At 36.9% G+C, this 14,491-nt stretch overlaps 1 protein-coding gene across 2 annotated transcripts in view; it reads right to left on the reverse strand.

Moving 5' to 3' along the window:
- Positions 1–14,491, reverse strand: part of LOC112047679 (phospholipid phosphatase 2) — a 108,349-nt gene that overhangs the window by 7,519 nt on the left and 86,339 nt on the right. For both annotated transcript variants that reach the window (XM_024084879.2, XM_024084880.2), the window contains exon 3: positions 1,877–2,031. In XM_024084879.2, coding sequence (XP_023940647.1) covers positions 1,877–2,031 — 155 coding nt within the window. The remainder of the gene's footprint in view (positions 1–1,876; positions 2,032–14,491) is intronic.

A 14,491-nucleotide genomic window follows, 5' to 3' on the forward strand; every position in this document is an offset into this window, starting at 1 on the left:
GTTCCGAAGATTACCCCATTTAAAAAATGTGACAAACTTACAAACTTACAAACTTTACCTCTTTATAATATTAGTATAGATTAGTTAACATTGACCCTATTTACCCGAATGTATCATAAAACCTAGTCATCATCCCCATTAGTGTCATTTTATGATCGCAAATATGTAACTGCAAGTAAACATTGAACTCTATAAAATCTAAACAGAAGCAGTCTCACTTCAAATAAAGAATTAAATAATATTTGAGTTTTAACTGCTCATGCAAAACTACCTGTTAAGCATGAGCATTTAAATAACAATCTTAGCCATTGAACTTTAAACAGTTTAAATATTTGCTAATCCTTTGACACCGGTGATGGTCATTTCATGTTCTATACATTGATTACCGAATTGACTTTGACTGACTGTCGCCTTTGTTTTAGCAAACAACTTAGTATTATCCATCGATATAAATCGTTAGATGGGCCCCTTCACACTAAAGAACGCACAATTTTATGTCATTACCCAAAGACAACGTGATAGCCCAGTGGATATGACCTCTGCCTCCGATTCCGGAGGGTGTGGGTTCGAATCCGGTCCGGGGCATGCACCTCCAACTTTTCAGTTGTGTGCATTTTAAGAAATTAAATATCACGTGTCTCAATCGGTGAAGGAAAACATCGTGAGGAAACATGCATACGAGAGAATTATCTCAATTCTCTGCGTGTGTGAAGTCTGCCAATCCGCATTGGGCCAGCGTGGTGGACTATTGGCCTAACCCCTCTCATTCTGAGAGGAGACTCGAGCTCAGCAGTGAGCCGAATATGGGTTGATGACGACGACCCAAAGACACGCACATATTATCTTAGTACGTAACAAGCTCATGCTGCATGTGAGTAGACGTGGACTTAAAAAAATATTTACTGTTTTTTTTTTTCATTTTGATCCCTTAGTTATGTCTTCGTGGTCATTTTGGAAGTGTAAAAACACAAGCCACATCATGAATAAAGAGAAATGTGGTACGAGTGATGACGTACTCAACTTCTGAAGCCAATGACAATTCCGCGAAGCTTTGGCCCATCTAACGATCTACGGTCGATGGTATTAGCGGCGTTTCAAATGCAAATTGTGGGTTTCTTTGTGTTCTCATGTGCGAAAATAACTTAAACATCAGTTCTTTGTAAAAAAACAAATATGAACAGATTATAAGTATTAAAACATGTTTGTTTGTTCACACGGTAGTATATAGATACCTTCTTAATGTTTATTGTGTTAATACGCGGAATCGAAAGGTTCCGGTTTCGATTTAACAGAAAAATGCACACAACGACGAACGTGGTGTTATTTTTGTAATAATAACAATATTTTAATTTAGAATTTGAGTGTTTTATAATATTTTTTTTTCTATAAAATTAGTTGAAAAATCAGATGCAATGCCTAATGTCCGCAAAACATTGCATGAGTGGCGTGGGAAGTAGCAAGGGAAGTGGGCAGAGACGTCATGTGGCCATGCTACTCGTCCTGCTCATCATGCCGCTCGTCCTGCCCACCGCTACCAACATTATCGGTGCAAGCGTCAGTCAAAGGACTAGTACGGTGTGTCGTGGAATTTGCGTTAGTAAAGCAGTATCTGGCAACATCGCGGCAGCACGAGCGGCAGAGCGAGCGGCAGCGCGAGGATTGTGTGACAGTAGCGATGTATATTAAGCTTGTCTTATTACACCGGCACCATACAAACTGATTACTGGAAGAAATCTCTACGTAGCGATAAGGCCGCCTTTGGTATCCTACTTCTGTACTTTTCTGTCTTAATATTCATTTTTTCTTCTTATGTTCTGGTGTACAAATAAAGTGTAACCTTTATGCTTTTGCTGAAATAATCTTAACGAAAACTTACAATAATATACGGCACGATGACAGTAATGGCCGCAACGAGTGAGATGGACATAGTGTCTCCCGTGTGCGGGAAAGAGAGGTCCGGGTCGTTGCATCGGAAGCCGCTGCGTCTGCTCGGTATGGCGCCTACTTCTAGAAGTATGCATACTGCTGCCACTGTGGACAAAGAAAATAATATCATAATAATGTATATTTTGTTCAAGTCCTTTGTAAATCGCAGTCAGAAATAAATAGACAGAGAGAAGGCATCCATCGCATTCCCTTTAAAAGAATACGTGAATTCTTTAAAAAACGAGATAAGGCGATTTTTACAGAATTCACTGTATTCTGTACGGTATTTTGATGAAGTGTGCCATTTTTCAGGTACAACGACGGACTAAACAAGAATTAACCAATGTATTTTGAGAATGAAATTGCAGCCTCAAGTTGTTGCAAATTGTACTTGTAAGTAACCTGTTAGCATAGATAATCGTATATGTCGTAAATATTTTGACATACTTGGCACCCCAAATACGTTCTAAATTGTGTACAGATACAATCCTTTTTATTTGGTAGACTGCAATCGTGTAGTGATGATACTTATGCAACCTTTAGTGGGTACTGTTTGCCTAGAAAGTGCGAATTTTCCTTTTATTAATAAGGTAAAGAGAATTAAGGACTAAGGATACTAATTACCTAAGACTACACCCTCACACCGACTTTCGTTTATGCACTTTATAAAACTCAAGTAAACACAAACAGGGTACCAAGATAACAAATATCTATCTGGGTAAATGCGACTGTATTAACTTAATGTTTAGAAAAATTAGGATGCAAACAGAAAAGTACTAAGTAGGTATTTATTTAGGTAATCTTTTGGGTTGTTGACTTGAACAACTAATTTTGTCGTTAAATAACGATTAAGTAAAACATCACCAACTAAACAAAAAATAGTTATGAGGGCACTAATCAGCTCTTACCCGCAACTTCGCTTACATTAGTCTCCGTTTTTTTCCTTTAATCAGCAGTTTTTTTTCAATCTATTTTATGCAGGAATTTCATCCGTCAACGGAGTATAGAACTCTCTGTCTACGCAGTCGGCTGTCCGCGCACCTATTTAGCATGTATGCTAAAAGAGCTTATGGCGCCTCGTTTCCAGGTAATTATCTTTTCCTGTAGTATATTCAATATTAAAGTGTTTTTCAGATAGCATGGGTACAGTGACAGTACCTTGTACGACGTTCATAATACGTAGTTACGAGTATAATTGTGAATCGCGGCAAACTTTCAAGAATGAAACGATCTGTCACCCGCACCATCCTACATGAAACAAACTGTAGGTAATATTATTGTTAATATTAACATTATACCTACGTATTTCAGGAATTGGGAAAAACTGGGCGGGAAAAGTTAGAGGAACACTAAAGTCTCAAAAGTTCTTTGGATCGTGCCGCGTTGCAAGAAGCAACTCATGACTATGGGTTCGAAACTAGTCGGGCATACCCCGAAGTTGTATCACGTGACTTTCAGCCGTGTTTTTAAAATAAATTAATTATTGATTACATGTGATTAAATCATAAAAATGTTCTCAATGTTTAAAACTTACTCAATGATTCATCATCGTCTGTAACTCGATGCGTTCTCTGTGGGACGAGTGCGGTTGAGATCAATCGCCGATGCCGCGGATTCGCTTACATATTACATTGTCATTATTTTGATAACAGCACGTAGCTACGAATCATCATATTTTTAAAGCATCACCGCCGAGAGGTCAAGGGGTTTGATGCCCGTCTACTGGCTATTGCCATATCCACTCCTAATTTTCCGGATAATTGGAAAAAAACAGGAATCTCATGATCATATTTAAAAGGCAAACAAAAACAAGGGCTTAGTCTAACATTATCTAAACTTGTTCTTATTATAGTATTAATTACTATGTAGATATATTAGAGGAGACTTTTTTTTCTGGCGATTATTATTTTTCTGGTTTGGCACGTTTAATGTATCATTGACCGTAAGATTCCTTGCACCATCTCGAAAGAAAATCCATACTAATTGTTAAAATGTTAACCTTTTGATGCCTTAATCACTGACCCAATTCGGATGAAATCGGGTATAGAGATAAATTGGACCTTGGAGCAAAACATAAGGATTTAAGTATATCTTATAGTTTGTGAATTCTTGGGTTTTTGCGAAAACAGTGTTTTTGATGGCAGCAGTACTTTTCCATTCGCGCTCGGCAAAAAAGGCGTACTATCACTATACAGAAATCTTTGCAGGCCTTCACGTAACGCCAGCCACACACCATCAAGTCTACAGCACGCGTATTTGTATGCAGTGAAAAAAATATCCAAGCCATATATTATAACGATACTAGCTGAGGCCTAGTGGTTTCATCGGCGTAGTTCCCGTTCCCGTGAGAATACGGGGATAAAATATATGATACTTACATATAACGTAGCTTTCTAGTGATCAAAGAATTTTCAAAATCGGTTCAGTAGATCTAGATTTTATCCGTACAATATCACAAACTTTACCTCTAAAATATTTGAATAGGTTTAGATGTTGTTTTCATTGCCCACGTTCCTAAGAGTGCTGTAGACTTGTTGGTATAATTGATCGTGTGTGGCTAGCATTACACTGTACACTGTACAGGCCCTTAGCTATGTATGCCATCATCGAATATTAATGATATTACGCAGTGATCAACAGCGATAAGGAATGTGTTATGCTACCAATTGAAGACGTATTAAGTTGATATTAATTAGTCATCAATTTAAAATCGAAAGTCGATTTTAATAATTGTTTTATTGCTGTGTACCGTGGGAAGAGTATGGGGGGCCGGTAACGACGAAAAATATGGAGGAAGACTGAAATAAGGTTGGTACTACTTGGCAACTTCGTTCGTAACACTCCCGATGGTCCGCGCAGGCCGGGGGGCGTGAAAAACCCATCACTGATGCACCTCACTTCCCCGCACGCACGATTTCACACCTGCGCTATCTTTTCCCCCGTCGCCCGCATATCATTGGAGTGTTACCAATGAACTTGCAATATATAAGAGCTGAGAAGAGCTGGCAACATATGGAATATGTTGCAAGCTCTTCTCAGCAGAACCTTTCGAACTGATGATAGAGAGTATCTTTACAATTTTACAAATAGTCTTGATGTTTCAAAAGTGCTTATAAGCTATGCCTACTTGAACTCTTATAATGTATTTTGATTAGCCAAATAAATCTTAAATTAAGTAACATAATTATTTTAAGAATTCAAATTCTTAGTTTAAAAAAGAACGTCACGGTTAATTTATATGACTGTCCGGAACAAAGGGACGACATAATGGCAATTAACGAAGTACGGTGAGCTAATAAAGGCACCGCAGCCAGCGAGAGAGAAAGCATTCGGTGGACAGAAAAAAATAATGTAGGCGCTTAGGTGAGCGCGCACCGACTGCTATGCGATACGATGCGTTAGCTATTAGAAAGAGAGCTTGCGATACCCAGATATACTTCATTTGGAGGCTGAAAGCTTGTGAGCCCATACTTCTACTATAGGTCACAATCGTTATGATTAACACCCTTAGGTTTCGGCCCACCGTAGAACCGTAATAGCCCAGTGGATATGACCTCTGCTTCCAATTCCGGAGGGTGTGGATTCGAATCCGGTCCGGGGCAAGCACCTCCATTTTTTCAGTTGTGTGCATTTTAGGAAATTAAATATCACGTGTCTAAAATGATGAAGGAAAAACATCGTGAGCCGAATATGTGTTGATGATGTATGGGTAAAATGACAGTCGCCTTTATGACGTTAATAATAAGTACTATTATCGTGAATCGCGGCAAACTTTCAAGAGTACGAACTGTCACACGCACCATTCTACACGAAACAAACTGTAGTCTATAGCTTCGCATGCAATAGATAACAAACCTAACACCCTATTATACGGAACACAGGCATAAATTATCACATTTTATTAGCATTTAAGATTAACAGCGAGTGGGAGAGATATCAATTGACAGATAAATTCACAAATTTATTGCTCGCCATACCGCGCCACGGGCCCTTTGAGCGTGTGTTGCTAGCTCCAGATTAGGTTCCCCATTTCTTACAATAAGTACGCATAAACGAATATAAAAAATCTACAGATAAGTGACGCAATTCAAATTAAGAATCATATTATTATAAACTAGCGGACGCCCGTTCCGCGTTTTCCGCGTGTATATTACTGTTAAAGTATACGTACCTATAAAGTACCAGATAAGTAAAATAACATACTACCAACAACAAATGTCGGCCAATGGTGGCGAAGTTCGAACTAAGCTGTGAAAGAGATACGAGTAGCTACATTTCCGGTTGAGCCGTTATTGGTTGATATTTGTCTGTTTCCTGAATTACCGAATTTCTTTATGTGTATTCTGATCAAAGATAAATCGAGAAGTTATCCTTGATATTTCACAGATTTTCCATTCACCTGCAATTTTCCGATAACAGATGTATCAGGATGTTTTATCAGTACCCTGAAAATCGGGACATTCGTGCTTCCGGCACCTGGCAACACTAATAAAACGCCGTAAGCATCATTCATGACGTAGCAATAGTTCTTTGAATGAATTCTTCCGATTCATCAAACGTTTGTGGGTTACAAAGAAAAGCCGACCGGTCTAATTGTACGTATAGTTACTCTACAATGATAAATTACATGTCCATTAGAGTTTAAATTTAAACTATCGTGTTTTCTATTATAAATATTACTGTTATAGTTACCTACTCATGCCGTGCACTAGGTGCTTAACTAGGGTAATACAGTATTCTTATAATTTGTACAAAATCTATACCTAGGTACTTATAATAAATCTGTAGAGAGATAAATTCTGTACATTAAATATATTTCCAAAATAACTATCAGGGGGAGATTAGTGACCGATACTGATGCCAGAAATGCAATCAGTAAAATTTTTGTCTGTCTGTCTGCTTGTCTGTTTGTCTGTCTGTATGTTTGTTGTAGAAACAAAAACTACTCGACGGATTTTAACGAAACTTTGTCCAATTATTCTTCACACTCCTGGGCAGGTTATAGTATAGTTTTCATCACGCTACGATCAATAGGAGTAGAGCAGAGAAGGGAAATGTTGGGAAAACGGGAAAAGTTACTCCATTTTAATTCCTGTAAGGACTTAAAGAGGTCTAAGGGCGGACGAAGTCACGGGCGTCAGCTAGTAGAAAAAAAAATATATGGAAGAATAGCAAAACGGGCAGTCTCATGTCCTATTGGCCTTCCAGATATAATGCACAACAGTGTGTATTAACACTGGTGCACTTTGAATTTTCTCATCCCATAGCTACTTACAGTGACGAGCTAAGAATAATTATAGAAGTAGACACGCCATTAGGAAATAATGGACCTTAACATTGATTGAATTTTTTTTTTATTCTTTACAAGTTATACTACTACAATGTCACCTGATGGTAAGTGATGTTGCAGCCGGGGATCGAACCCCGGACCTCCGTTTTGTAAATCCACCGCGCATACCACTGCGCCACGGAGGCCGTCAAAATTTTATAAGTTTAATTTTACTATCCGCTAATAGACACCAGCTTGGCACTAATTATTTGGTCGAATTTACTGCTTGGAGTTTCTAAATATAAGTCGGTACTTTTTACGAAACGATAACATATCAGAACATTAGTACCTAATTACCAAGATATATTGCATCCTACTTTAATATTAAAAGTACCAAGTAAATTACCATAATAGAGTTTAAGGTATTTTACATAATATGGTTAAATTAGCTCCATAAACTTTTATGGAGGATGTTACTTAAAGTAAAAGCATATTATTAACATATCGACATAACCAGACGTTTACTTCGATTATGGCAACGATTTTGTACTACTAGATATGTTACGTGCTTTCGAAATCACCGCATAAAGTTATCCGAATTCAGGTACTCCGTTGAGCGCACACTTGCCTTTGACTACAATCTATCTGATGGTAAGTGATGATGCAATCTAAGATGGATGCGGGCTAACTTGTTAGGAGGAGGATGAAAATCCACACCCCTTTCGGTTTCTACACGACATCGTACCGGAACGCTAAATCACTTGGCGGTACGTCTTTGTAGGGTAGTAACTAGCCACGGCCGAAGCCTCCCACCAGCTACATTGTACACATGTACAATTTTGTGTTTACTTACATTATATATTTTTATGTATATACAGTTTTTATACTTCCTGAAACACAACGGCATATTTTACGCTAGCCATTGCCGATCAATTATTCTCACGTTTCTGCAGCACCCACGGCTTTAACTGATCGCTGCGTGCATGACGGATGACTTGTGAAACGTGTTCGCTACCGTTGAATATGAGAATAATTGATCGCCAATGGTTTACTTTAGGCAATAATTAGGTAGGTAAGTATACTTTTTACTCTCATTTATTTATCAGTTCTTTTTTTTTTAAATTTTTAACAATGTCACTAAAAATACAAAACACTATTAACAATTTATAAAAAAAAAAATTAACCCTCCCGCTGCGGGACATTTGAGTGCCCAAGCAACCGGTGGTCAGGGCTCCAGAGTGAGGAACCTCCTCACAATACGCGCCGTCTCAAGAATCACTGCCTTTTGTATCCGACCCTTGATCCATGGGGGTAAGTAGGTAAGTATTATTAGTTTAAATACCTTTCCTTATTTAATATGCGACTAAATGGAATTAAGACAATTAGTCATTTTTGTTCGCCTCAGTTTCTACGCGATAGCGACGTGTCTAACAGTATAACATCTTTGGATTATGGTATATGTTTTATAGCCTCAAAATATATATATTTCCGGTTATACAATTTAGAAGAATACTACCATTTACGATGACCGCAGTGACCAGTGCACTCACTTTATAAAAGCAAGAATGCTTTGCCCACCCCGATAAATTTACGAAGCCGTCTTGCGTTAGCCACTGACGATCAAGAATGAAGGGTGATTTGCACGACATTATTTGACGGCCTCCGTGGCGCAGTGGTATGCGGGGTGGATTTAATGACGGAGGTCCTGGGTTCGATCCCCGGCTGGGCCGATTGAGGTTTTCTTAATTGATCCAGGTCTAGCTGGTGGGAGGCTTCGGCCGTGGCTAGTTACCGCCCTACCGACAAAGACGTACCGCCAAGCGATTGAGCGTTCCGGTACGATGACGTTTAGAAACCGAAAGGAGTGTGGATTTTCATCCTCCTCCTAACAAGTTAGCCCGCTTCCATCTTAGATTACATCATCACTTACCATCAGGTGAGATTGTAGTCAAGAGCTAACTTGTAAAGAATAAAAAAAAAATCATGCCGATCGCGACCATCACACGATCTTATATCGGGTATCAATCCGTTAGCGCTGCAGGCATGTGAGATTACTTCTTCTATGCTATAAGATCGTTCACTAAAACGACTAACAACGTTGCTGGTTACTCTATTTTTTATACTTACTGATTATGAAACAATAACAAGGTACACCATAGGCGGAAACGGAAACGCAAAGACGGATATGTAGGTGAGGAAAAGATAATATAGACGTAAATTATTACTTTTTGATAGACCACAGATAGTAAAAGAACACGACGGAATCGGAGTGGAAAGTACAGATAATAATGACAGGTAAAAGACGATGATGCAGGAAATAGTAAATATCTTTTTTATTTATTCAACAGCTATTTGACGTTTAGCTGCTATTTTCTTTGCTAGATATTCACTACAGTTAATAAAACAGTACAGGAAATAAAACTATAAGAAATTGTAATTGTTATCAACTGTAAATTATAATACTGTATGACTTTTTCAAAAGAGCAACTGTTGAGTTTCTTGCCGGTATCTTCTCAGCAGAACCTGCCTTCCGAACCGGTGGAGGAATCTTTACAAATAGTCAACTGACGTGTCAAAAGTGCTTGTAAACTGAGCCTACTTGAAATAAATGATTTTTGATGTGATTTGATTTGATTTGAGTTATTATCAATTTATTAAAATAAACATCAAATCAATTGAGAAATGTCATCTACCTACTGTATGATATCCACCAGTAGGCACCGGTTGGCATTTGTTAGATATAATCTCAATTTCGTTTATATGTCAACTAGCTTATATCAAAGATAGTGAATTAGCCTGCTGGGATTCAAGTCCTACACCTAACCTACCTAAATTGATGTAGTTATTCACAGGACCAATAAAATAAAGTAGCTACCGGTTATAAAACTTTAGTACAAGGGAGGTCATAAAAAGCAATTATTACTTCCTGCAAGTATTCTATAAAATGTCCTATCTGCTGGACTGCAGGATCTAGGGCAGTAGTGCAGTATTCATTGTTCATACTAGATGCATTCTTGAAACATACGGGAGGAAAATGGCAGCGCTACCTCTCGATAGTAACTTTGCAATAAACATAACATTGTTTAGTCAATGTTAATCCATTTTTATACAGTATTCTTGGTGAATATAACTAAACTTCATGTGAAAAATTAATTTTGAAAAGAAAACTGGTTGTATAAAAATTTACTGTAGCGAGATATTTATAAAGTAATCTCAATATTTAAAGTTTGGACTAAGTCTAATCGACATAATCGACAGTAAATAAATAAATAAATAAATAAAAATTATTTAAGTATTTAGGCCATAAATCTAAAGGATAAAGTTTTCATTTGACCTGTAAGTATACAGTATAGATTTTAAAAAGTTTATAGGTTTCCTAAAAGGATCTTAGAGATGAATTTTATTAAATAAAAAAAAATTAACTTTTTTGGAATCGTCAATATATATTTTTTTCATTTTATTATAATAGCATTGATATCGGTATAATGTTATTAAATGGGTAAAGTCGAGTAAACGTACTTTGTCTATGAAAAAGTATCTATCTACAAAAACGCCGCATTTGCGTTCCAAATTGATAATCGTATGTTTCCTCGATAGGAAATTGATGGTTACCCATGCCGTGTCTCGGTTTCTATTGTGCAATTGTAACGCACCTGATTGATTAATGACATCGATTACAATCAATTGTAACTAGGTATGTAATCACCAATCGATCTACAATACCTAACGAGCTGATAGTATCTTAGCAGTAGTTAAGCTCTCACAGTCCATAGCTTGTCTGAGGAAGGACTACCACCGTCCTTGATATTTATGTAAAACTAGCAGACACCACGCGGTTTCACCTGCGTAGTTCCCGTTCCCGTAGGAATACGGTGATAAAATATAGCCTATATCACTCGAGGATAGTGTAGCTTTCCAATAGTGAAAGAATTTATAAAATCTGTTCAGTAGTTTCTGAGCTTATTCAATGTAAATAAACTATTAAACAAACAATCAGATCCTTCCTCTTTATAACATTAGAATAGACTATAGACTACTCAATGTTCGCGACTTTGTTCGTTGGTTGGTTATGACGTTTCTCAATTCTAAAAGAATCCCGGTGTAAAAGTAATTTATATGTTGCTCCATAATCTCCTCTATCTTCTCATGAAAGTTCCAATAAAATCGGTTAAGCTGGATGGAATTGCGTGGATAAAACCGCGGGCTGGCTGCTAGTACAATCTGGTGGGAGGCTTCGGCCGTGGCTACCAGTTACCACCCTACCGGCAAAGGTACCGTACGATGTCATGTAGAAACCGAAAGAGGTTTGAAAATTCAAAAAATTCAAAATTCAAAATTCAAAATTCATTTATTTCAAGTAGGCTCAGTTTACAAGCACTTTTGACACGTCAGTTGACTATTTGTAAAGATTCTACCACCGGTTCGGAAGGCAGGTTCTGCTGAGAAGATACCGGCAAGAAACTCAACAGTTGCTCTTTTGAAAAAGTCATACAGTATTACAATTTACATTTGATAACAATTAAATTACAATTTCTTATAGTTTTATTTCCTGTGTGAAGGTGGAAGCTGATCCAATGGCCTCCATGCACCTTTGTCGTTAAGGAACTCATCAATAGTGTAGTAACCTTGACTAAGTAAATGTTTTTTAACACCTTGCTTAAAGTTGTGCATTGGCAAGTCCATCACAGTCTTGGGGATCTTGTTATAGAAGAGTACACCCAAACCCACAAAAGATTTTTTAACTCTTTGGAGACGATATGCAGAAATAACTAACTTATGCCCGTGTCTAGTAAGACGTGGGTTTAGATCTCCTTTTCGTTTGTACAAATTAATATTTTGTCTCACATAAACTATACTGTTATATATATACTGACAGGCTACTGTTAAAATGCCTATTTCTTTAAACTTTTGACGAAGGGACTCGCGTGATTTTAGTTGATATATTGCTCGAATTGCTCTTTTTTGAAGTACAAATATAGAATGTATATCAGCAGCCTTGCCCCACAACAAAATACCGTAAGACATTACGCTGTGAAAGTACGCAAAATAAACAAGTCTAGCTGTATCAACATCAGTAAACTGTCTTATTTTTCTCACTGCAAAAGCAGCTGAGCTGAGTTTACCTGACAGTTTTTCTATATGAGCACCCCACTGAAGTTTAGAATCCAAGGTCACTCCCAGGAAAACTGTGGAATTCTCCATTTCTAGTGTTTCACCATTGATCATTATAGACTTATCTAATTTTATAACATTTGGTAATGAAAACTCAATACATTTAGTTTTCTTTGCATTTAAAAGTAAGTTGTTAACAGTGAACCAATGCGACACATGCGATATGGCACGGTTTACATCGTCGGAATTATCTTTACTTCTGTCACTCTTAAAAATTAGGGATGTGTCGTCAGCAAACAGTACTATCTCACAGATGCCGCTAACATGGTGTGGTAAATCGTTTATGTACACTAGGAATAGAAAAGGACCCAGAATTGAACCCTGTGGGACGCCCATTGTGTTAGAAAAACCGCGAGACTTTGAATCATTTATGCATACCTTTTGTGTTCTATCACTAAGATAAGAGGCGATGAGATCGAGTGCAACACTTTTTATGCCATAGTGGCTTAACTTAAGTAAAAGAATGTTATGGTCAACACAATCGAATGCTTTGGACAAATCACAAAATACACCAATAGCATTCTTAGCATTTTCCCATGCATCATATATATGTTTTAAAAGTTTAGCACCTGCATCAGTTGTACTGCGACCTTTAGTAAAACCATACTGTTCAGGGTGAAATAAATTATTTAAATTAAAATGACTTAAAAGTTGATTTAAAATGATTTTTTCAAAAACCTTACTAAGTGTTGGCAGTATTGTAATTGGTCTATAATTATTAACATCAGTTTTGTCACCTGATTTAAAAAGTGGTAACAGTTTGCCATGTTTCATTAGGTTCGGAAAGATACCCAAATCCACGCATTCATTAAAAATAATAGCTAAGTGGGGAGCAATGACATCAATGATGTTAGATATTACTTTCACTGACATGCCCCACATGTCTCCAGTTCTTTTTAATTTTAACAGTTTAAAAGTTTTTTTAATGTCTGATACAGTTATATGATGAAATTCAAAAAGAACGTTGCACTCTTTAACATGGCCTCTTAATATCCTCTGGGCTTCCGTAGCAGAAGAGTCCAGTGAATCTGTTAACAAGATAGGAACATTCTGGAAAAAGTCTTCAAAGGCATTAACAACCTCGTTATCGGTGTTTATCTTTTTATCATTGACAATTAATTCAAAACTCATATCACGTGGTCTAATTTTGCCTGATTCTTTATTAATTATGTTCCAGGTTGTTTGTACCTTGTTTTCAGATTTTATTATTCTATCTTTGATGTGTAATGATTTTGCAAGAATACAAACACGTTTGAAAATTTTTGAATAGTTTTTTACATGTTCTAAATATGTTCGCGTTTGATTATACTGTTTCTCCTCGTACAACTCGTACAATCTGTCTCTACTTTTGTAAATGCCTACAGTAGCCCATTCGCTAAACTTTAATTTTTGAGTAACATTATTACGTTTAAAGTTAAAAATTTTACAAAACTCTTTGTCTATTGTCTTGAACAGCGTACCAAATAGCCTGTCTGGGTGACTATTTTCAAATGAAAGACTTGGAATTTTTGAAGAAATTATGCTTTTAAATCGCTCTAATTTACCTTCAGTTATCGGCCTATACTTGAACCATTGGTTGCTATTGGATTTATTGTTTAAAATAGTTATTATTTGACCACTGTGATCAGAGCCTAATTTATTTATTATCATCTTTTTTTCAATCACACAATTGTAAAATATATTATCCAGACATGTCCCTGAAGTAGCCGTTATCCTAGTAGGTTCATTAAAAGCATGAGTCAAATCAAAACATTTGAATAAGTTAAGAAATCTAACAGACTTTGAGTTTTCTGTTAGAATATCAACATTAAAATCGCCACAAATCAGTATTTGTTTGGAAGATGTGCACAAACGTCTCATTACATCCTCCATTACCTCTTCAAATTGATCAAAGTCAGCAGGAGGGGGTCGGTACACGCATACTATAACAATTCGTTCCAACTCCACACAAGATAGTTCAACAATGCATTCCACAGAAAGACTAACAATGTCTTTTCTATCCTTGTATTTTAGGTTATTAAGTAAAAGTATTAAAGAGCCACCATGTCCAGCCCTTCTGGAGAATACACTTGACAATGAAAAATTTTTAATATCAAGTACTGATAGTTGTGACTTTGTGAGCCA

This window comes from Bicyclus anynana, chromosome 20 (genome assembly GCF_947172395.1).
Source record: "Bicyclus anynana chromosome 20, ilBicAnyn1.1, whole genome shotgun sequence".
Classification (NCBI taxonomy): domain Eukaryota; kingdom Metazoa; phylum Arthropoda; class Insecta; order Lepidoptera; family Nymphalidae; genus Bicyclus; species Bicyclus anynana.